Below are 23,236 nucleotides of genomic sequence, written 5' to 3'. Positions count from 1 at the left end.
CAATAACAATTTAAACATTAAAATAAAAGATAAAAGACTTTGTCATATTAGTATTACAATTTTGTACATTAAATAAATCTTATACATACCTAATAATAAATTTATGTGTACTGTACAAAGCTTTCCTTCCTTTTCGACTAGGTACCCAATAATTTTAGGACACCAACCATAATCACCACATCAAGGCCTAGCACAAGCTGTAGATATAATGACAATGTCACCATTCTCTTGCCCTTGTCCCATTCACTTTGGGATCGGCGCAGCATGTCTTTCTCTTCCATTCCTCTCTATATCGCCCGTCATCTCATCATTCACTTGCGTTCGTTTCATATCATCTCTCACACAGTCCAATCACCTTTTCCTCGTAAGTACTTCCCTCCACATTCATTTGTAATACCTTTCTCGTCACATGACTTTCATCCCTCCGCATCACATGCCCATAACACGCTAAAAGTTAAAATAAAAAAAAATTACAATGTAGAAGGCGATTATCACAGTGGTGCCGCATATACAATTACAAACTGCATTAGTGTGATAATTGCCTAACTTAAACTCTACAGAGCCCTTATATCAGTGTAGCCAGTAATAAATTACAATTTCCATAACGCTTTTTCCTGACCTGGGGGAATCCCCAGCGATGAGTCAATGAAAACATAACACTGTCGTTGAAATAAAAGACCGATCCATCAAGTCTCACAATAAGCCATTACCAGTACAATGGAAGGAAAAGTCAAAGTGATCATAAAATACTGCAATCATAGCAATACCGACACGGTTCTATTTCTGTAATCATATTTACTGGACTGGTGTAAAAGGAAAAGTAATGTTTTTATTCAAATCAATAGAAGTATATCTTTGGCAGTAACAGCTTGACTTGATTTTAAGTTATGGGGTGTCGATAGATGTGCCTCCTTGGTCAAGCAAATCTTGTCAGTAGAAAACTTACTTATTTGGTTGGCGCGGTGACCCAAAATGAGTCTTGGCCTCCAACACAAGAGCACGCCACTTTGATCGGTCCAGAACGGTATCCCGCCAGCTTTCGCCGACGCCAAGCTCACGGAGATCTGCCTCCACTATCTGCCCAACGGTATTTCACGATGAAATTGGCGCCTTTTTCTACTGACAAGATTTGCTTGAGCAAGTATAATAAATCTCTCGATGTGGAGTAAAGTTAATGGATACAAATCTCATTCCGATTGAAGTTGTAATAGTATAATTAATGCAAGCTCGTATAAACGTTATCATTGCAATCGATGCAGTCATGCCTCATTTTCTTTTAATATTTATCAGCATATTTCAATACAATACTTTAGTTGTATGAGAAAGTTATAGCTGGCTTATTAATATAACATATCGCTTGAAGAATTGACTGTTTTGCCAGATATAAAGATAGACAATTGAATAAACTATTCCTACCATTGTATATGCAATTATGGGTTTTAATAGTTACTGATTTAAATAAAATAATATGTTATCAGTCTTACTTAACACGGCAGTAACTGGGGTTGAATATACATATAATAAACAAGTATAACATTTATGACGAAATTAAAGCTACTGAAGAATACATAACATTAAATTAGTAATCTTAATAATTAAATCTGATAAATGATACTCACATTAGCGAAGTAAAGAAACAACCAGGCACTTACAGTGAATCCTTCTCTAGTAAAGTAAATAACTTCCATAATGTGAAAATGAGTTAACAGATTTTTTTTAATTACCTCGTCGAAAACTGCTTTTTTATATTTATTCAAAATAATGGTATGCTCTCAGAATAACCAGTATTAACAAATTTTAAAACTACCAGAAGGGACACCAGCCTAAATAGCACTGGCATAGATTTTCATTATTCGTGGCTAATTTAATAAGTAGATCTACCTGTTTTGGAACGCTCACCACCGCCTCTATATGTGGGAAGTCCCGACCTGTCAATTTGTCTCTGATCCTGTTGAGTATAGATAGCGCGCGCTTGTTGAGGTTAGCTTCTGGTGGTATTTCCACAGATTCGTAGTGTAGATGGTTTCTCGATCTGCTCGGGAGGGAGAGAGAGGAGTCAATGTCGGACGAGAAGGTAGATTCGGTGAGGGAGTGTCGGTCGTTGTCGACGAGCCGCCAGTTGAGGAGGGGGTCGTAGACGAAGGCCTCGAGCACGGCCATCACGCTGTCGCGGTGCTTGTGCAGCACGTGCATCACGGCCTCGCAGGTGAACCGGTAGGTGCCTTCGATGCCGGTTACCTGGGTAAGACAAATGTTCCTGAGACATGTCTGAATTACAAACACTATTTCTATTAAATTTAATAAATCTGAATAAACTAGTCTTTGACCGGCAAAGATGTCAACTGACGCGCACGGTTACGTATACAGTGTATTCAATAAGGTTTACGATTGCGCCTTATACATAGGTAACTATGTATTTAATTAATAGGCGTGTCGTTCAAAGGGTTGAATAGATGGTATTTTGGCCAGAGCATCGTTCCTGGAAAAGAGGCTGGTTTGGCCTGTCAGTCAATATCTCTATTGTGTTTCTGCATGTAAATCACACAAAACATAAAGCAAAATTGTGCAGTGAAACCGATCATAAGTACCAACGTGCTTCACAGGCACACAACGACATATGTATGTCAGAATTTTACTTTTACAAAATATTGGACTAAGTTTCTCTGTGCATTTTGGACGAAACCTGCTTTGTAGATTTTGCTCTGGGCATTGAATCAATTATAGTTGGTCAAACCAATTTGTCAGTCAGTAAGAACCAGGAAAACTATACTCATTCTTTTCTTTTGGGTGGGTACACTAGTACTAGTAGTGTAAGGCAAAGATAGTATGATTCTCTCTGTCTATGATTGAAATGCGACCTTTGACAAACTATATTTTATTCCTTATTATTAAATTGCACAACGGGACTTAATCGGTACTTAAATACGCGAGTAAGTCCCGTTGTGCAATTTAATAATAATGTTTAATAATCGTGAAAGTTTAAATCAGTGTTACATATATTTTATTCCATAAATTTCCGCATGGTACTTTCTTACCTCCATGGCATTGATAAGCATCCTCGTGAGCCGGAAGGGGATCTTCTCCGGGAACTTGTCTCTGGTCTGCGTGACCTCGAAGCAGTCGCCAAAATCTATGTGCAGAACTTTGCCCGTGACTCGGTGCAGCATGATGTTGGAAGGGTGTCTGTCGCCGAGCCCGAGGATGTAGCCCACCTGAGAACAAAATAATATTAGTAACAAACAAATCATTGGCTAAAGTCGCACACCTTTCGCATTCTTCAAACTTCAGGATATAGGCGTTTAACTTTAGCGGATCATAGCGGAGCCTTGTACAACATGGAGGCGATCAGTTGAGAAAGAAGCTGGCTCAACTGGACTCGGCTGGAAAGAGCTGGAGGAAGCCGCTCAAGATCGTGACAAATGGAGGATTCTTCTGCGAGCCCTATCTAGAGATAACAGGAAAGGGGTCATCCATTAATTACATCACACGTTTAGGGGGAGGGAGGGGGTCCAGAAAATGTGACATATTGTGACATGGGGGAGGGGGGAGACACAAACTTTGTGACGTCACTTTAACTTCATCAGTAACCGAAAATCTATTTAAATTATTTTATTCGCTGTACATTTAAATAACAAGTTTTTAAAACGATAATCGTTTAATATTCTTTCCTAAGCAGTTTTGGGTTATACTAATATTTATATCGTCAAAAATATTTTGATAAAATATTAATAATACTTAGGTACTTAATTCGATTTGGCGATTTCGTAGAAAAATGTGACGTCACACTAGGGGGGAGGGGTTTGCCAAATGTGACCAAGTGTGACAAGGAGGGGGGGAGGGGTCAAAAAACCTAGAAATTTGTGTGACGTAATTAATGGATGACCCCAAAGCATCATCATCATCATCAACTTTAGCGGATGCAATCACAAATCCCTTATTTCCATATCGTCGGTCGCCTCAACTTTGCTCTAAGCGGTTTCTCGTGGCTAGGACATAGAACTATTCGGAATAGACAGTGGCGGATTTGCCTAAGGCCCATTACCCCCGGACCTAGGGCGGCAAGATATTAGGACCGGCAATTGTGACAAAAAATTCGCTGACGATAACAAGACATAACTCAATACGATGGGTGCTGAGAAAGGGGCCTGGGGCCTAGGGTGGCAATTAAAAAGACTGTAAATCCGCCACTGCAAATAGAGACATCGCTAACCATTATTACACTTGAGCTTTATGCCTTTTCAATAAGGCTTACGTATGATCAGTGAACGTTGTAGTGTTTGTACTGACCATGCTCATGACGGCGAGCGAGCGCGTGTAGTTGGTGCGGCGCTCGAACCACGCCTCGGCGGAGGGGCTCTTCAGCCACAGCAGGCGCGCCAGGTCGTTGCCCGGCGTTTGGGACAGCGTGTGCTCGAACACTTCCACCTAGAATAAGATTCAAATAGACAATAAATACAGCTTTACGAATATAAGGTAAAGTAGGTTTACAATAAAGAGAAACAAGGCTTCAAAGACAATCTAATCCTGAACTACAAAATTGAAAATTCCATCGTTTCCATAATAACAGCCTTATGAAAACGATCTATCTATCAATTGCCGGATAGATCAGTACAGCCGTTATACGCGCCTACAGCTTGTGCATCCGAGGCACACACCAGCACTTTAAGTCTGTCGGTCGCTTGGGTTCGACGACGGTGCCGCCCTTCCACACATCGATTGAAATTCCTTCTCTACCCTACATTTTTCAATGTATATTTATTTAATTATTAATAAAGGTGTATGTATTTCTATCTATCAATCTCATTATAGAAATGTAGTGTCAACTGAAGCTGTAATCCAATTCGAATAAATTGATGTTTTGTCGGTAAGTGATTCATTGTCATCTTGGCTAAGGCTCTAATATACTTACTATACTTTTTGCTAAGACCGCTGAATTTTATGCAGGGTCACAGGGGGCTTACCGCAAAAACCGCAATTCGCAAATTGCGGGGATCTTTCTCCTTTACTCCAATTACGGCGTAATTAGACTGACAGTGAAAGATGCCCACAATTTGAATACTTCGATTTTCACGGTTATAACCCAGGTACCAAAATAAATCACCTTCTGCATCAGCATGAGCTTGGGGAAGTCGGAGGCCATCCTCAGCATGATCTGCTGCTCGGTGTTGAGGCCCATCTTGACGTTCTTCTTGTCCCGGTAGTCGATGATGAGGTTGTACAGCGTGTCGCACTGCGGCACCCAACCGATCAGCCCGGAGTTGGGTGACAACGGTATCACGGCGTATCTCTGCACAAAAAAAAATATAATACTGATGATTTGATGATTGTCACAAATCGTTTACGTTCCTATTTCGACCACAGTGCAAGCTAGTCGCAGCTAAAACAACTCTTGATTTCCAGTCGTTTCAATTGGTCTAGGTATAATTGATGTCCCTTACATGATGATGATGATGGTCGTTCTTGTTGACGTGACAGCGTCATAAAACGGTGTCCGTCACTTTCAATCGCGCAGTGTTAAAAAGTGACGGATATTTTGTCACGTAGATAATAAAGCCATAATACTCCTGCACGATACGTGGGCCATACTGAAAGTTTCTGGATTCTGATATGTGAGACGACTTATTTTTTCTGAGTGGCCAGTCCAGGAATTTTCAGTATGCCCTAAGTACACATAAGTGCGGCTTAGAAAACAGCTAGAATTAGACCAAGAAAAGTCTGCAGTGTGAAAAGATATCAAAAGATAGCCCACGAAATGCAAGTGTTATTTATACTATACGTCATAAGTCATAATTTTATAGAAGTTTGACTTTTAAAATACACCTGCACTGCGTGAGCTATTAAAATCGCTGCAGACTTTTCTTGGTCTAATCTATGTCACACGGTGACAGGGTTTATAGTTAAACCAAGGCACAGAATAAATAATAGTACTAGGTACAGAAGACTCACTCCCTAACAAAACGCGTCTGTTACGATCAGCACAGATGTGGCCGCTAGGTGGCGACAGCGCCACGCGCGGCTTATGGCAAACCCCAAAATTGGGGCCCAACGGATGTACTTTTAGCTACCTGTAGCAAAGCGACGAAATCGCGGAGTGAGTCACGCCTGACCAAGGTGACATTACTCTGTAGCAAATGGTACCTGTATGGCGAGGTCGTGTCGGTACGTGTTGGTATCTGCTTGCAGCAAAGCGTTGACGAGCCCGAACAGCTGCATCACGCGCTCGTCCTGCCGCAGGTCCTCGTGGCCCTTCAGTAGGAACATGTATTGCTTGCCGTCGGACCCTTGGATGGTGAGGCGGCGGGGGCGCTGCTTCGACTTTATTACCTGGGTAACAAGGTTTAAATCAGTGATCTTGTAACAGCAATCACCTGGGGCCGATTGCATAACATACTACAACTAATATTACAAGCGGAACTCCTTTTCTAATTTCACTTATTAAATTAGGAGTTCCGCTTGTAATATTAGTTGTAGTTTGTTATGCAATCGACCCCTGGTCAATACTCTGGTCGCTTAAATTCAAACTCGGTTGAATCCATTTTCTTAATACCAAAATCGCTAAAGGGGCATTCCACGAGACTGTCGCTTACATAACGCAATTCTTCTAATACTTCTGGAAATGCTGAGTAAGCGATATTGGGTCAGGTAATATTTCATGACTTGGCTAACAAATTGGCAGTATATTCTCGAGATTCACGTATTTTATTGAGGTAGCTGCCATACCAGGCAAAAGCGTAATGTAAGCGACAGTCTCGTGGAATGCCCCTAAATCTGATAATTGGATTTATCCGAGTTTGAAGTTAAGCGACTCACTTAATAACTAAATTGGGACCCCAGAGTATTAACTACAATCTGAAAGTGGTAACTCTACCAAAAAGGACGTTTAAAATCTTGAAACACGAATTCATTTGTTTTAGTACCGCCCAACACAAAACAATTTAAGTCAAAATCACAGATAACTAAATTCTATTTTTATTTAATTTCTAATTAAACTCTCTTAGTTTTCTTCTTGCACCATTTTTATTACATCTTTGTTTAGCTCTATCGTTGACTGGCAGAGCTGACCTTTAGATATTAAGTCCGCCATTTGTACATTTTGTATTTTGTGCAATAAAGTTTGAATAAATAAATAACTTACTTGCAAATGACTATGTATATGCGAGATCCTGATAATCTTCTCATTGGGCACGTACGATCCGGGCACGGCCAGCTCGAAGTCCCGGCAGGAGTGCAGTTTCCGACTGACGTATTGCAGCTCGAGCGAGGCGAGGGAGCGGAACTGCGCCGTGATGCGGCGGAACACGTGGTAGTACAGGTCCCAGGCCTCGTTGAGGTGGCGGTCGTCGTTGGATTCCTGCAGGAAAAGATCGGCGATCAGGGTCGGCAACGCGCATGTAATGCCCGAGTTGCAGGCGCCCATAGGCTACGGTGCCTGCTTACCATCAGGCGAGCCGTGTGCTTGTTTGCCACCGACGTGGTATAAAAAGATAATGATAATAGTAGTACTACTAGTAGAAGTGCTACAATGGTGAACTATTTCATTGTGTATCGATGTTTTTATTAATTTAAAATTGTTTAGGCCAAAGAGAATATAACCACTAAGTACGTGCTTGAGCATTACATACAAACTACACCAGATTAACTGAAATACACCCAATTTGTCGATAGAAAAAGGCACGAAATTCAAATTTTGTATGGACCACATGCAGACATTCAGACAAAATTTTGTATTTTTCAAATTTGCCGCTTTTCTATTGGCGTAAATGATTTGCCAAACTATATGTGCGCCTTGTGTTTAACACACATAACATAAAAGATATCCATACTATCCACACTAATTTATTATAAAGGCGAAAGTGTGTCTGTTACCTCTTCACGCTTAAGCCGCTGAACCGATTTAGTTGTAATTTGGTATAGAGATAGTTTGAGTCCCGGGGAAGGACATAGGATAGATTTTATGTCGAAATCATCCCTAAAGAGAGTGCAAAGGGGGTGGAATTCAAAGTTACTTAATTGCCTAATAATTGAAGTAAGCAATGCGCAAATTGAATGATTGCTATTAGCATTACCCAGGCGCTATACCTACTTTAGCTGTTGTCACTAATTCCACGCAGACGAAGTCGCGGGCAAAAGCTAGAAAATAAATAAACAAGAATTGCTCGTTTAAAGGTATTAGATTAGATAACGCAATAAGTGTGGAACAGGCTTAAAATAACATATTTAATTTCGTTCCTGGTAACACAAAGATGTTCTGTCATTTCCCGCGTAACGGCCGCTCCGCCGCTGTGATGTCAAAATTGTCATTGCCAAATAATTGAAACGACTGCAAAACGATTGTTTGCTTGTACGTTTTCTAAATAATTGTTTAATTAAATACTTCCTATCCAATTATTTATGCCTCGTCTTTGGATTGATTCCTTTCTAGACTGATTAACGACCTTGGCCTTGGAAATTTGCAATCATAATGGTAAGCAGTTTAAAATACTTTTAAATACTTACTCATTATATTTTGCAATAAATAAATCTAGACCTATCCACTGAATGCTAGCATGGTCCAACTTTGAATTGTTTGATGGATATCCAGCTATTGCATTCAGACTAATGTAATAAAGAGATTAAAACAGCTGCGCAGTTTCATATTCTTTTTATAACAATCAATCACAATTACTTTGCAGGACACTAAGGAGCCTTCAGACTTAGAGAAACTACTTGTAAGCAAGGAAAATGTTCCATCAGCACCCAAGAGGAAATGTGATTCCACAACTCCAAAAGTTGAATCTTGTTCTGTGGGTGTTCAAACTGTTCAATCAGCTCCATGCAATGTACCAACTGCAGATAAAAGTACAAACTACAATAGCCTAAAACGAATGACAACACAATCAACGGAAACTGACACGTCTGAAAAACCATCTTTATGCGGTGCTACATCCCAGACATCACTGTTGGAATCTGCAAACAGTCTCACTGAGAACAATTTACAGCTACGGCAATTCGTTGTGGACGTGATTTATAATAGTCCAAAAGCTCATTTAGGCATTCCTAAGCAATTCCAGTGGGTCCTCAAATATATTTGTGAGCAAAACCAAAATATAGTATCAGAACTCACTCTCATTATAACACTTTCTAAGATAAAGCAAAATGGATCCTTGAGAAAAATCAGTGACCAGTTTGAGATACCTTCATCTGAAATAACCAACATGTTTCTAAAAGGCATAGAATGTCTTGCAAACTTCTTCCAAAACCTGATCTATCTACCTGCACCGGATCAAATACAAGCACAACTGACACATGAGTTTAAAGTAAGATATCCCAATGTGCATTGCATATTAAAAAGCCTTGAGATAGAAATTAAAACATCGCCAGACCCACTGCACCAAGCACAAACCTGGTCAGAAGAAAAATATGGTAGCACAATGAAATATTTGATTGGATGTACACCCAATGGGTTTGTGGCTTTTGTCTCCAAAGGTTATGGAGGTGGGATGTCTGACAAAGATATTTTGGAGAGGAGCAATTTTACAAACATTTTGCCCCTTAATGCTGTAGTTATGGCAGAATGGCAGAAAAATAGTTTCGTAGGTGTTGAAAGTTATTTGATGACAAAAGGTGTGAAGCTCCTTCGTCCAAACCATCCTGGCATTAACTCGAGCACCGAACCTGCACAAGAACAGGTTGCCCAAGCAAAAGCTATCGAATTTTTAAGAGTACATCTTAAGAAGATGATGAAGCGTTTGAGAAGGTTTGAAATGTTGTCTGAAGTCTGCTCCAAGCATATAGGGTATATGGATCACATCCTAATAATAGCTTGTGGATTAGTAAATTTACAGGCAACACCGACAAAAAATGAGTAATTACATGAAATATTGTTTTTTTTAATAAGGAAACCTTGAGACTGAAAAGTAATTTTAGTTACATAGGTACTTGGCATCATGCATAGAGTAGATGCTTTTTTTATTTTTGTTAGTATGTTAAGGTAAAAATCTTAATTTTCAATAAATAAAAATAAAATAGCCTTTATTTACAGAACAAAGAACAGAGTTGCACATTATGTCTATTATCTCCCATTTTTTGTATTCTTTGTCTGCTTGCCCTTGGCAAAGGCATCCTCCAACTTTCTCCACTCTCTCCGATTTTAATTTTCAATACCTCTTATTTTAATATGAATTTAATAATGTAACTTCAGACAGAAAATTATCTCCTCTAATATGTACTTTCCTAATAAATGAATAACTATGCCTTTGCCTTTACATTTACTCTGCTGCTGATAACCTACCTACTAACAACATTAACTGCTTTTAATGACTAATGACAAGTCTTGTTTAATATTAACTTCATTGTCTTTCATCATTGTTATTCATCACCAGTAATGTCATTACTGATGATAACGTTGGCGACAATGTAAAAGCTTTAAATATAACTTTTTATGACGGGCACTTTCATCCAAAACAGATTTATTCAAGTCTATAGATTATGATGGAGTGGTTCGCGCGAATCGATCTCTTGACGCGTTCAATCCGCAGCCACAGAAACTTTGACATGCTTATTACTTACTAGCTTGCAAATATGCTAGCTCCTTACTAACAATAAGACTTCGTCAGCGCAGAATTAGTAGTCCATGTCCCACTTCCATAGTAAATTCCACCCCCTTTCCACTGATTTTTTTGCGTGATAAAATAAAATAAAAACTGTCAATTTCCTTTCCCGAGACTCAAACTATCTCCATACATAAATCGGTTCAGCGTTTTTACATGAAAATTAACAGTACAACAGCAGAAGTAGCATCAGGGCGTGGTGGGCAAACTGCACTAAACATACAGGTATTGTGGAAAAAGAGGCATTTACTGTCATTTTGAACACCGTGCCGAAATTAGCAACTTCCGACTGCATAGCCTACAACAAAGTACCTTGTACATCTCGCCCCACCGCTGCGCCGCGTCCAGGTCGCGCCCGTACATCTGCAGGAACGAGACCTCCTTCAGGGATTGCGGGGGTCGTGCTAGCATGGCGTGCATACGCTCTAGTGTGCGCGCCATGCCTTTGTAGTCCTTCTCGCTGAAATATAGCCTGCAGACGAAAAAAGGTTTTATTTCATGGCAATAACAGCGCTTTTTATAAAATCTTAACCCGAATTTAAATCGCTCTAATAACGCTTCGTTAAAAGGTGAGCAGGCCGCTCGGCGACTGGTACATTATTATCCGCGCAGAGGCAAACGGCATTATGTAGACAATAACAAATCATTATGTACTAACATAACCCATAAAACCTTATTAAGTACTTATGTAAATCATAAAAGCATACGCACCTTGACGCTTCATCCAACGCAATAAACACTTGGTCGTGCCACAGTATCGCCACCTTGATCAGCTCCTCCGATATGATGGCGGCCTCATTCACTAGGTTCTGCGAGTGCACGCACATCGTCTTCAAAATGTAATGTGCCGCGTTCTTGCGCGTCACGAACGAAGACTTGGTCGCTACTGTCAACGGATACACCAACGCTTGGGGATGCAGCTTACTTATATCTATCAGCAGAATATGGACTAGCTTTGCCACCAAACTTCTTGGCGAATCTATCCTGGCGATCAACTGTGGTATAACTTGAAGCCATATGTTTATGTCGATCTGCCGTATGCCTTCGAATAGCGCGTCGTAAACTGTAGGGTTGTGTCCGTGGTCGAACCACAAGGTTAACAGTCTTAAAGTGTCTTGAAGAGAGCTCCCGTTGGATATGCTGATTGACTTAAAGAACCCTTCGATAGCGGGTATCGTGTGTGTATTTATGAAATCTGCTCTGGATACTTTCTTCTCGCTGGAACCTCCTGCTACGCTGCTTTCGGACATATTATCTTGTTGTTTGTAAAACAGGACGGTCTCAAAGTTCATACATGCCCAGGCGTGGCAGCCTTTATACCATTCAGGGGCTAGAATAGTAGCAGCGGAATAGTTCCTAAGAATCTCTGGGATAGATAGCTCGTTGATCTCTTGAAGGGATTCGCACCAAGACCCAAGTTTGAGATGGCAGCGCGCGAGCAGACGACATTGCTCTTCATTGTCGGGTTCAGAATTATCAACAAACCTCTGTAGAATATCGTAGGCGTATCTCTTATTGCCGGCTTCCCAAAGATTCTTGCTGTAAGCTAGAACTATCCTAGGATCCTGCATGTGGAGTAGAACATCTGGGTTGTTGATCGGATCGCTTCCTATTATAGACAGGACAATTTTATGAGCCTGACTTAAAGCTCCTGTTTTCCGGCATAGAGATGCAAACTTTAGCCAGGTTTGGAAATCTTCGCGCGGACTTAGAACAAGACTTCTTATCTGCAGCAATTTCCTCCAGTCTTCAACCAGTCTCTGGCCGCCTTGCAGGCGCGACCACCATGTTTTACGGATAGTGCTTCTCCGTTCTTCTACCAGTTTGTAGGTGACGACTTCTTCGAGTTCTGTCAGCAGCTGCGCGTTGACTAGCGCCCCATAAGCCCTCTGATAGCTTTCGGTAACTACCGCCGTCAGCTCCGTATCAAGAAGACTCCTGGCCAAGTCGATGTAATGCCTAGACTCGGGCCATTGGCTCTCATGGATTGCTAATATAGCTCTGTAGAAAGCGCCTTCTTGAGTGTCCTCCGGTATACAATCAACATTCTTCTTTAAGGCATCCCATTCTTGAAGGCCCCAAGAAGCAGCCGCTGCAATTTTAGCTGATTTCTTTCTGACTTCATCAGACAAGGTGTCCCATTGGTCAGATGTGATATTGTATAGTTTACGCCACTCTCCCATCGCTTCCAAACACCTCATAAGGCCTAGTTTCGATTCGTCATCCTGTGGTTCGACTTCTAACTTCTTATTATAAAGGTCCAAAGCCTGGTCCCAGTTGTGAAGCTTCTCGTACCAGCGGACGTGTACGTTTAGAGAGCAGTCGCCATCCTTCTTTTGCATGATAACTTTTTCTAGCAAACCGTTGGCCGCTTCTTTCTGTTGTAACTTGTTGTTGATGTGTATGAGAGCTTCAACCACTTGAGTAGACGGATTGTTGCGATACTCTTCTTCCTGTTAATGTTATGTTTGATTATTGACACTAAAATTAAAAATGTCATATGTAGAGTCACATTATTTCTACAGGCTGTCTAACTTACCTTGTAATATAACGCTTTCGCGTAAGCTTTGCAATTGATCGCCGTATCTCCTAACAATCTAATCGATATCGGAAGTTCTCCCTTCTTGCAATGCTCCATAAACTCGGCCAACGTGAGCACAGCGAGCGCCACATCAGGCGCGTCCGGCACGGCCAGCGCGCTCTCCAGCGCGTTGGACAGCGAGCGTCGGGACTGCTCGCCCAGCTCTGTCCAGCACGAGACGAACGCCGCGTTGAACAGGTCGTACGCGAGTTGAGGGTAGTTTTGGGCGAGGGTGGAGCAAGCCCTAAAATGACATACAATAGTAAACATTATAGATATAAAATTACAAAATTACGAAATATGATTTCCTTTAAAAAGTAGGTAGATGGAAATAAGAAAATACAAAAGAAAACAGAAATACCAGCAGAGGTAAAAAACATGCGGTCTCATCGCTAAAAAGCATATACGAGTATATGCATATATGGCATGGAATGTTATTACCCTGGGTGATTTTTCAGTTATCCTGTCACCAACCGATCAACCGATTGGGAGGATAAGCCATATAAAAAGGGCGGAAAAATAAATGTGAGCCCAAATATATGAATGCTGATGTTACCTGATGGCGGGACTGTTGGACTCGTTAAGGAAGGTGACGCTCAGGTCCCGCAGCCACTCCATCCAGTCCTCCTTAGTGATGAGGCTGCTGACTGCCCAACTTTTCCGCAGCTCGTACAAGTTTATTGATAGCTTTTGCATCGTTTGCATCTCGTTCGTAGCTACCACCTACAGAAGATGTAGCAACGTTGTATTAAACAGTAAAACGTTTGTACATAAATTAAACCAATAAAAAGCTAAAACTCACGTCTTTCTTCCGAAGCCGCATACGAGTCTCATCCATGTAATCATCATCGCAGGCCAGAGTAGATACCACTTGCAATCGCGTAATCAACACGATGTACTGTGGACATTGGATTTTGTGCTTTATCATGAGCCTTTCCATCGAAGGTATATAGTCGACATACTCCCGGCCGAGCTGAATGATGAGCGCGCACAGTGTGTTCATAGCCGTTTGTCTCAACGGCGGGTTGGTGTCCAAAACGCGAGCTAATGCTTGAATTATTGTCGCAGAATAAGGCTTGAAGTACAAGTACATCGATAGATGCTCAATTGTCTCCATTGCTAGCTTCGAAATAGATTGCGGAATGTTCCTGCCATCAAACAAAGCAGTAATTGCTGGTACTATCGACAGAAGTACATCATCTAGATTATTCTCGAATTTTTGTATGGTTAAAAGTAGTTTTTCAGTCAAAAACTTGTCTTTGCTCCTGTCGTATCTGAGGATACGCAGAATGTTTGGCAATATTTTTCGCAAGTAAACTTTGAACTCTGTTCCGATGGCGACTGTTATGTGTTCGACGAGCATTATCAGCGTCGGTTGCAGAGGAGTGTCTGGAGTCCAATACTCTTTGATGATATCGAAAATCTCTTCCAAGTAGTTCCGAATGTGTATTTTAACGACTGTTATCAGTTGCGCCAACTGGGTGAAGAGGAATTCACGGAAGTTTGCGCTCTCTGTTGTGCGTATGACGTATAAGAGGCTCGGCGTGACGCGGGATATATATGGAACACATTTAATGCCAAGCGACTGGAATATGAAGGTTACTGAGTGTACAGCGCTTGTGTGGTGCTGGGCCAGTAAAGGGTCCCTCAGGATTCGCATGAGGGATGTCAACACAACGGCCGGATAGAACTCGTCTAGCACTATCGGCGACATATTTACCAACATCTCATTCGTGTTCATGTCAAAGTTATCAGCAGTCGCCGACTCATCGATGGCGGGTATCAAAGTGGAAACTGTTTGAAAATCTATCAAACCCTGATTAACCTTATGCTTATATGGATCTAAGGCGCCCAGAAGACCTAGGACTCGAATAGTTTCGCGCCTGTCCCTGCTCTGCTGTTCCGATTTCAAAAAGCTTAAGAGCATGTCCATGAGTTGAGGGTATTCCATGTAAGGTGTGACCACGTGGCCGGTAGCACTGATGACTTGGCCAAATGACCACAGAGCGATACTCCTCTTCTCCGGTTGATTGGGATCTGATAGCAATTCAAGCTGAATAGAGATGAGTTCCGGCAGCCACTGGTGTAAGGCGTGCCCACCGCCGTACACTTCCGCTAAATCTCCAATGGCTTTAAGAATAGACGAAATCATTGTAGGATTGCTCTCTTTTTCTCTAAGCTTAGGTACGAGCACTTTCAATATGGTGTCAACGAACTGTCTCGTAATACGTGGTGCATGCGATATTATATTGTTGACCATTCTCAATGACTGTTCCTTGTTTCTTGCAGATTCTGAATATTGTAGTTCCATTAATATCTGAACAAACAGTTGACGAAGCGTGGGCGTTGTGTAACTCGGATTTATGTTGCTGAGTCTCCCAATCACGCACAGCGCGAGTTCGCTCACCTCGACATTGGAGTCATTGATAGCCACAAAGAGACAACTTAGGTGTTCTTCTACAGCCAAATACTTATCAAACGCGGGATTTGTAAATATTTCCAGTACTCTGTATCGGACTTCATGGTCAAAATCTGAGCGACCTAGAGCCAGAAGTTTTCCTAAAGACTCATCAATAAGCATATGGAGAGTTCTCGAGTTTGTGACCGAACATCGCTCTATGGCCTTGATAAGAAGTTTCGCGGCCGTCTTTACAGATTCCATCCTGATGTCGTGTTGCTCACTTAGTAGATAATGATCTGTGCATCTTCTTATGAAACTCATCAATGTATTGTTCCATTCGAAATCGAATGCGCCTAACGTGCGCAACGCTAACACAAGTTTGTTAGCGTCATGGGGCTCAACCAGCAATGCTGAAGATAATAAATGTACGATCTGCTGCTCTGAACTATTTGGAGCGTAAGGTTTTTTCCTCAATATTAAAGATAACATGTTCAAAAGTTTTTCAGTAATATCTTTTTTCAATGAGGGTACATTTTGACTTAGCTCTTTAAAGCAAGTTGTCAGCTGAGCACTCAATCCTGTGGCACACATGGGATCTAACAGCTCTCTTACTTCATTGGCCACATTTTCTTTCATAGCAAAGCCTAATAGGGTCACACAGTTAAACAAGGGGGTGTCAGACCCTACTCTCTTCTTAGGAGTCTCTTTCAGCGGTAAAGTTAGTTTAATAATCTCAATAATCCTACCTAGGTATGTCTGGATATCTGTCTCAACTGCTACACAAATGAGGCCTAAAGTAGTAAAGGCCATAGCCCTTTCCTTTTCTCTGCCTCTTAAAAACGTAATCAGGTGGTTGATGGTGGATTTAAGATGTCTTTTGGAAAACACTTCTCTGTTAAATGCAGCCAATCGAGGTATCATTAGCAACAGCATTTGATGGACATTGTGAGCTCTAGATATTTGCTGAGCCATAACATCTGTAACAGTAATAAGAGTAACATTAAACACTGATAAAATGAATATAATAAATGATAAAATCTATGAAGTTGAGGTCCAGAATTTTGTAACATCTGCATCACCCTGCCTAAGAATTTTATATCTTGATTATTTTGAATATAGTGCTTACCACTTAACTATTGGGCATTTATAGTTGAAGTATAATGTCCTAATAATTAAGGCAAAGTTAATTTAGCCAGTTAAAAACAAAATAAAACTAATAAAATTACATAAACAGTTACCTGAGCAAATCTTTTCATATTTTTCAGTAATAAGTTGTTTACAAATATTAGACTCATAGATGACAGTTTGATTTTTCTCCTCTGAAAAATGTTGGGGATTCCATGAAGTCTGTATCTTAGTGCCCAGAGACATTATCTCATCGGATGTGTCCTGCTCAGCATCCAATTTCTGCATCAGGGCTGTGTACTGCTTTTCCCAGGCAGAGTTGGAACATCTCAGGAGTTCATTCAGTATCAATAATGCACCATGCACATGGTCATCCCTGTTTAGACCTTTCTCTCTTATTGGCTGGTCAGTAAAAGATGTCATAGCTTCTTCATAACATTCAGAATACCACTGAACTTTATTTATCTGCTCGGGCAGTTCCCTCTGAGCGGTGACCACCAAAGCTGCTCTCAGTGCTTTGGCTGCTGCTTCTCGTATCTGATCTTTTGGATCTCTCAAGGCTATCATGATATGGTTGAAGAATTTAGTAATTTGCTGGTAGAACCATGATGGCATAGCTATAGCCAGTTCCTTCAGTATAAGGACTGCAGATAGCCTTTTCCCCTCATTCCTTTCTTCTGAAAGCCATTCATAGCATCTCTTCATCTCCTGCTCAACATACTCTCCTCTCTTTACACCCAATGTGGCAGCTAATCGCCCCATTGCTTTGGCTGCAAGCTCAACAATGCCAATGTCGGCGGAAGGGAAGACATTCCTTAAATATTGGGTGTAGCGAATGGTCCTGCTTTTTGTTGTTTCCGTATCTCCTCCAATTAAACATACTGCAAACAACATATTAATTTTAAATGTTTGGAGGATAATTCATTGATTTATATTATACAAACTGAAGGAACATCCAATACAGTTAGTTATTAAAGGTTTCAGCTCTAATTAAGCTTGAATTTATATTTTACATGCTTACATTAATACATATTGACTTCTCATAACCATTAGATATTGACCTAAATAACTTCAGTTTATACAATTGTTACAAAGCTATTAGATAGTATGCCAGATCGAAAAATTGTACCAAATGCGGTGCATTTTTGTACCGTACAGACTTAAATGAACACAAAACACTAGGGATGTACCGACTAGTCGCCGACTAGTCGGGAAAGCCGACTATCCGGCCACATTTGTAGTCGGCGATTAGTCGGCGACTAGTCGGCAAAAATGGCCGATTAGTCGGCACTTTATTAGTGAATGAAAAACAGAAAAAAAGGAACCATCACTCAATATTTACCATATGTTTTATGTCTATTTTACCAAACTACCTATTCAGGGTGTGAAAACTTTTGATCACTTAATTAACCGTTTGATCGTTATCGTATGGTGGTGGGCTGGTGTTTTCCTCTACAGGTCGATCTCAACTGATTCTCGTGTAATTTCATGGCCAAGTTGTATACATAAAGGATTTTATTATAATTCTGTTTTTGTTTTTTTTTTAATGGTGGAACTATGGGGAACTATTAATGTTTGCAAAATTTAGAGACTTATAAACAGGGCACGTTGCTCGTAAAGACGCTGACCACAGGGGATAAGTTCTTAACTGGCGACTACGTACGAGAAATAGAGCCTTGGAAATACCTCCTACAAGTTGTACCTACTGACGGTCTGCTCAGGATCGCAAAATAAAAGAAAGACAGAAATTGAACGAGGATTTTTGTGATAGGTCTTTGAACCTGTAGAGAACACCTTTTAGCCAAGCTAATATATGAATAGCGCAACCAAAAGAGCAAAACTATTGTTTTTCACCTGAACTTATACGAAACTAATGATCTGGCCGACTAGCCGACTAGTCGGCCGACTAGCCGACTAGTCGGCCGACTAATCGGCCATTCGGGCGCCGATTAGTCGGCTAGTCGGCTAGTCGGCCAAATCAATAGTCGGTACATCACTACAAAACACTCTTTAAGTTTATGAAACAGTTTGTACATAGAACCCATTGATTGATCCAATTAAAATATAACCTATACTACACATACCAATGGTGAGTATTCCAGCTTTCTTCTCATTATTATCGTAGCTGGACGTGAGGGTATGAATCTGCTGGTTGAAGTCGTCCAGCACCTGCCCCAGCGTCTCCGGCGACAGCTCCCGCAAGTCTGTCTTCGCGAAGTGTAACAGCTCGCGAATAGCTTTATGTCTCGTCTCCGAGTGCCGGGACTTCAGCCCCGCCACGAGCTCAGACACAGTGAATCCCGTCATTTCTATTAATTAACGGGCTATCCTCCTAATTACATCCAAATACTGATTAGTGATTATTCACATAATAACAAACTGACTACTCAGAAGATAGTTTTCCAAAGCTCTATCGCTTAGCCATTATTTATTTATTTGGCAATATAAACACTACTAAACCGTATATCTTATAATACTAGCACTCTTTGCCTTATAAGGAAAATTTGTTTAAAATGTAAACAAAAATATACAGCAAAACATGCGGCCTCCCTGACATAAACATAATGACACTTGGCACCAGTGCTGCCAACTCGGATTTTGAAAAAATGCTTGACTAATGTCTAGATTATGCCAAAGTTTTTAGAAATATGCTAAAAAAAATGCTTAAATGTCAACTTGAAATTAGATACTTAAAACACATACATTTTTCAAATTTGCCGCCTTTTTCTACTGACAAGATCTGCTTGACCAACTTTATATAGTCCGTCGACGTCCATCCAAGGCCTGTTCACTTCCTAAGAAAGTTATGTCCCCAAATAATTGCGCATGTGTGCGCCTGAAGCTTCTATGTGTGCGTTGGCCTCCGAGAAAAAGTTGCGAGTAATAAAAATAAAAACATTTTTCTACAGCAACATTGCTCCCAACTCTGATTTAAATTATCACGAATTTTATACATAATTAATCATAAAACGGGACTTAAAACGCTTAAAACTTAATTACACGCGATTAAGTTTTATAACGAATATTCGCTTCCAACTGTCTATATCAATGTTCATAAAATATATGGAGGGTAGGTACGTCTACCCACCATAATAAAAAAATATATTTGTCAATGACTCTGTCCAACTGCTGTGGTTAAAGTTCATAACGAACATTTTATTTATTAAATCTTTAAATAATAAATACAACGTAGCGGTACAACCACTTAAGACTGTAAGTCTGTACCTACATAGATTACAGCAATGCACATAGATAATGTGCTAAATGCGGAGCAACGGCTGTTGAAGCAGCCAGAGTGAAATTTATACAGCTTTAGTGGGTTCAGAAGGAACCGAGTCATAACGCATCTGGAAAGCGTATTAATTAACCGTGAAGAAATGTATGAATACAAGTTAGAAATCTGTGTAAAATGCCGTGTGTAAAGTGTAGTGTATTTGTGTGTAAAGTGTAATAGGTAGGCACGTCTAATGTTATTTGTATAATACTGAAAACTTTGTGAATGCGCTTTATTAATGTATATTTTTATTAAGTTGTCAGGGTTTAATTTTCAGTGTATATTTCTATATGTAAAACATAATACAATGTTATAAAAATAAATATGCCTTTTATTTAAATCAATAGATAATACCACAAACAAGGGGTAATATTTGCATCTTTCATATATTTCGTGATATGAAGATAACAAATATGTTTATCAACATAATTACTGTATACCTATAATACCAATACCCGCCAGGCTAAACCGGTTGTTAACTTTAGTTCCATTGGTACACATCGAGGGCGCCAGTAAAATAAACGTATAAACGGTTGGGGACATTTTTTTGTATGGAGTTACCGTTCTTCTCCTAGTGAGTATTATATTCTTTGCGTCCATCCGTCCACAAAAGTCAAAATTCATATGAAAATATGAACCACATAAGGCGATGGCGCATATTGTTGCTGCCAAGTTGGTGCAAACTTGGGTTAGGCTAAATTATGCTAAAAATATACCAGATGCTAAATGGAAAATTTTGGTGCCAAAGCAAGTCAAAATATGCCAGATCTGGCATCAATTATGCCAAGTTGGCAACACTGCTTGGCACAGATAAAGATAACATGAAGATAACACTTGCGTTGACTGACACTGACGCAAACTTACCAATAACGACATTTAAAAAATATTTAAGAGTATTAAGAAAGAATGAAGAAAGGTGACTAAAATCTATGAAACATAAATAAAAATATAAAAAAGTATTTATAGATAAATATTTTGTTTACAGTGCCATCTGTTGAAATAGTTGTAGAAGTGCAATCAAACAAAGCAAGAATGACGCGTGTATTTTCAATACTTTCTACTTGTCATCCATCCACCAACCACAAACAACGAATTGGATTTGAATAATACCATACTTCAGATAGTCCACGAAATCAGGGTAAATCTGACAATTTCAATAGTTTAGGCTGCTGTAAATGAATATTTATTTCCTTCATTTATCCTTATAATAATTGTAATGCACCTCAATATCAGAACCGCACTCCTCAGGAACTTTATGTTGTATTAATCAGATAAATCTTAGGCCAAGCGCGCACCACGACTTTTTGTCGCGCGATAATTTTGTCGCAGAAATGTAACGTATGTGTTTATATGGCAGTGCGCGCATATGCGACAAAAAAATCGCAGCGATTTTAAAATTGTGATTTGTCACATTTTTCCGCGACTGCTCGCGACGCGATTGTCGCAAAGTGAATTGCAGCATGCGGAGTTGTATGGCCCCGCGCGCACTGCGATAATAAAATCGCACCCCGGACCTCAGTCGGCATTTCGCTCTCCAAGCGTCAACATATCGGAACCTGCTTCTCCAATGGAGTCACATGATGAGACGCTAGATGTGGACCGTTTAATTATAGAAATAGAAGGAGATCACCTTTGTGGTATAAATACTCAAAGTCATACAACGTTTGCATATTGTTTCACGACAAGCGACTGGTACGAAATCCACGTCGAGAATGAACAAATCGTCGACTTTTCATCGCAGTGCGCGCAGTGAATTTTCTGCGATAAATTACAGCGCGATTCTAAAATCGTGTCGCAAAAATTAAAATCGTGGTGCGCGCTTAGGCTTAGACTATAAAATCTTCGGTTTCTTCCAGACAACAAAAAATCATTTCCCTTTTATACGTTGACGCATTTATGTAAGACTGCAGTGAAGTAACAATTATAATTTAGTAAAAATAGTATTATCTCATCTAAAGTACGTTGTTTTTTGACCTTCACGTAATCAGTAGCATAGGGTAAACTTTCGGTCAGTACCTGGCAGCACCGTCAGCTGAGAGGTGACTGACTGCTTGACGTTGTGTAGCTTGCTCCGTATTCGTTCTTGTTTAACATTTTAAGAAATTCAGAGAAACAGTGCATACTATAGTTTTAGTTCACAGTCAAGATAAACGTCCGCCACAATGAGTGAACTAAGTCAGGAGGAGGTGAGTCCATATTTTGATTCGTAGATGAGCTACTGCATAGTGCGTATGGGAAGTCTAATTTCGTAACAAAACAAAGCGTTGGCGTTCAGTGGTCGCGCGAGTTTGTTTGGTCGCACGTGCTGCAGCCTCGTGGTTGTTGCAGATACGGAGACGGAGACTGGCCCGGCTGGCGGCGCTGAGCGGGCCAGGCAGTGCTGCGCCAGCGAGCCCGCCCGCCACTCCTGGCGCGTCCGCGCCCCTGCCCGCGCTGCGCGCCAGCCCGCCTGCGCCCTCCACGGAGCCCAGCACGCCAGAGGATATCGCAAACGCCAACAAACAGCCATTCTATTCAGATGGAGTTAAGAAAAGTGATGATCAGACAGAGATACCTGCTGATGGTTTAATTGTTACAGAAAAGACAGACAATAATTTACTAGATGAGATGCCAGACACGAAAATGACAGATCTGTCTCAGACAAGGCAGTATAGTTTTGATTCTATGGGTGATGATACACTGGTTAGTTGTGGTTCAGTGCGGGTGGGAAGCTCGCCGCGACCTACTGGAGTGGAGCAAGGCACGCCGCGGGAGGACAGCACCTCCCGGTCAATATCTCCGGCACAGTTTGTTGAGCCGTCCCCAGTGCGGCCGCGGCCTAACAATGCCTCACCGAGTTGCTCCAGACGTTCCCTCTCTATGGAAGTGGATGATGTGTCAGAAAGGAATTCCCAGTCTGAGCAACAACAGGAGCCCATGGAGGTATGTGGCCATTTGTTTTTTTTATATCTCTACAACATGACTTGCATTGAATTCATAACAATTAAACAAAGCAGGCATTAGATTCACTTGACATAAAAATAAATAAGATTTGTTAAAGATTCAGTACAGCTCTGTTTTGCATTTTGCACCTTTTCAAAATCAGATAAAAATGTTTATAAGATTAATTCAAATAAGAATGTTATACAAATCTTACTAGTCTTAAATAAGTGTATAAAACATGTAAAATTAGTAAAAACCAATCATGTGTGGCCGATATTAGCATTCAATCCATTCAAAATATCATCATAATTTACCTAATATCTGTTTAAATAAATCAAAAGAAC

At 40.6% G+C, this 23,236-nt stretch overlaps 3 protein-coding genes across 3 annotated transcripts in view; 2 read left to right on the top strand and 1 right to left on the bottom strand.

The window, feature by feature from the left end:
* Positions 1-35: 35 nt before the first annotated feature.
* Positions 36-19,266, bottom strand: LOC134672581 (serine/threonine-protein kinase mTor-like). The gene is made up of 13 exons (XM_063530524.1): positions 18,781-19,266; positions 16,810-17,577; positions 13,973-16,548; positions 13,727-13,893; positions 13,129-13,414; positions 11,301-13,042; positions 10,902-11,061; positions 7,136-7,351; positions 6,139-6,324; positions 5,102-5,287; positions 4,288-4,425; positions 3,036-3,212; positions 36-2,238 (listed from the first exon to the last, which is right to left on the bottom strand). The coding sequence occupies exons 1-13, from the start codon at positions 19,001-19,003 to the stop codon at positions 1,804-1,806; spliced, it is 7,260 nt and encodes a 2,419-aa protein (XP_063386594.1). The 5' UTR covers positions 19,004-19,266; the 3' UTR covers positions 36-1,803.
* LOC134672743 (uncharacterized) lies at positions 8,312-10,140 on the top strand. The gene is made up of 2 exons (XM_063530687.1): positions 8,312-8,464; positions 8,673-10,140. The coding sequence occupies exons 1-2, from the start codon at positions 8,462-8,464 to the stop codon at positions 9,846-9,848; spliced, it is 1,179 nt and encodes a 392-aa protein (XP_063386757.1). The 5' UTR covers positions 8,312-8,461; the 3' UTR covers positions 9,849-10,140.
* Positions 19,267-21,962: 2,696 nt separating the features above from the next.
* The window catches only part of LOC134672554 (ubiquitin conjugation factor E4 B), a 35,086-nt gene continuing 33,812 nt past the window's right edge, over positions 21,963-23,236 (top strand). Inside the window, exons 1-2 of the mRNA XM_063530496.1 lie at positions 21,963-22,156; positions 22,299-22,892. Of these exons, the coding sequence (XP_063386566.1) occupies positions 22,133-22,156; positions 22,299-22,892 (618 nt within the window). The 5' untranslated portion in view covers positions 21,963-22,132. The remainder of the gene's footprint in view (positions 22,157-22,298; positions 22,893-23,236) is intronic.

Source organism: Cydia fagiglandana, chromosome 17 (assembly GCF_963556715.1).
Source record: "Cydia fagiglandana chromosome 17, ilCydFagi1.1, whole genome shotgun sequence".
Taxonomy (NCBI): Eukaryota; Metazoa; Arthropoda; class Insecta; order Lepidoptera; family Tortricidae; genus Cydia; species Cydia fagiglandana.
This window is presented reverse-complemented; position numbering and strand designations above follow the sequence as displayed.

What these genes read in the sequence shown, in the direction of transcription:
- LOC134672581 (XM_063530524.1), bottom strand. Translation starts at nt 19,003, where the DNA reads ATGACGGGATTCACTGTGTCTGAGCTCGTGGCGGGGCTGAAGTCCCGG. An exon ending in AGCTGGAATACTCACCATTG is followed by an intron (nt 17,578 to 18,780) that starts GTATGTGTAGTA and finishes TGTTGTTTGCAG; the next exon opens with TATGTTTAATTGGAGGAGAT. An exon ending in GCGTTGGATGAAGCGTCAAG is followed by an intron (nt 11,062 to 11,300) that starts GTGCGTATGCTT and finishes TTTCGTCTGCAG; the next exon opens with GCTATATTTCAGCGAGAAGG.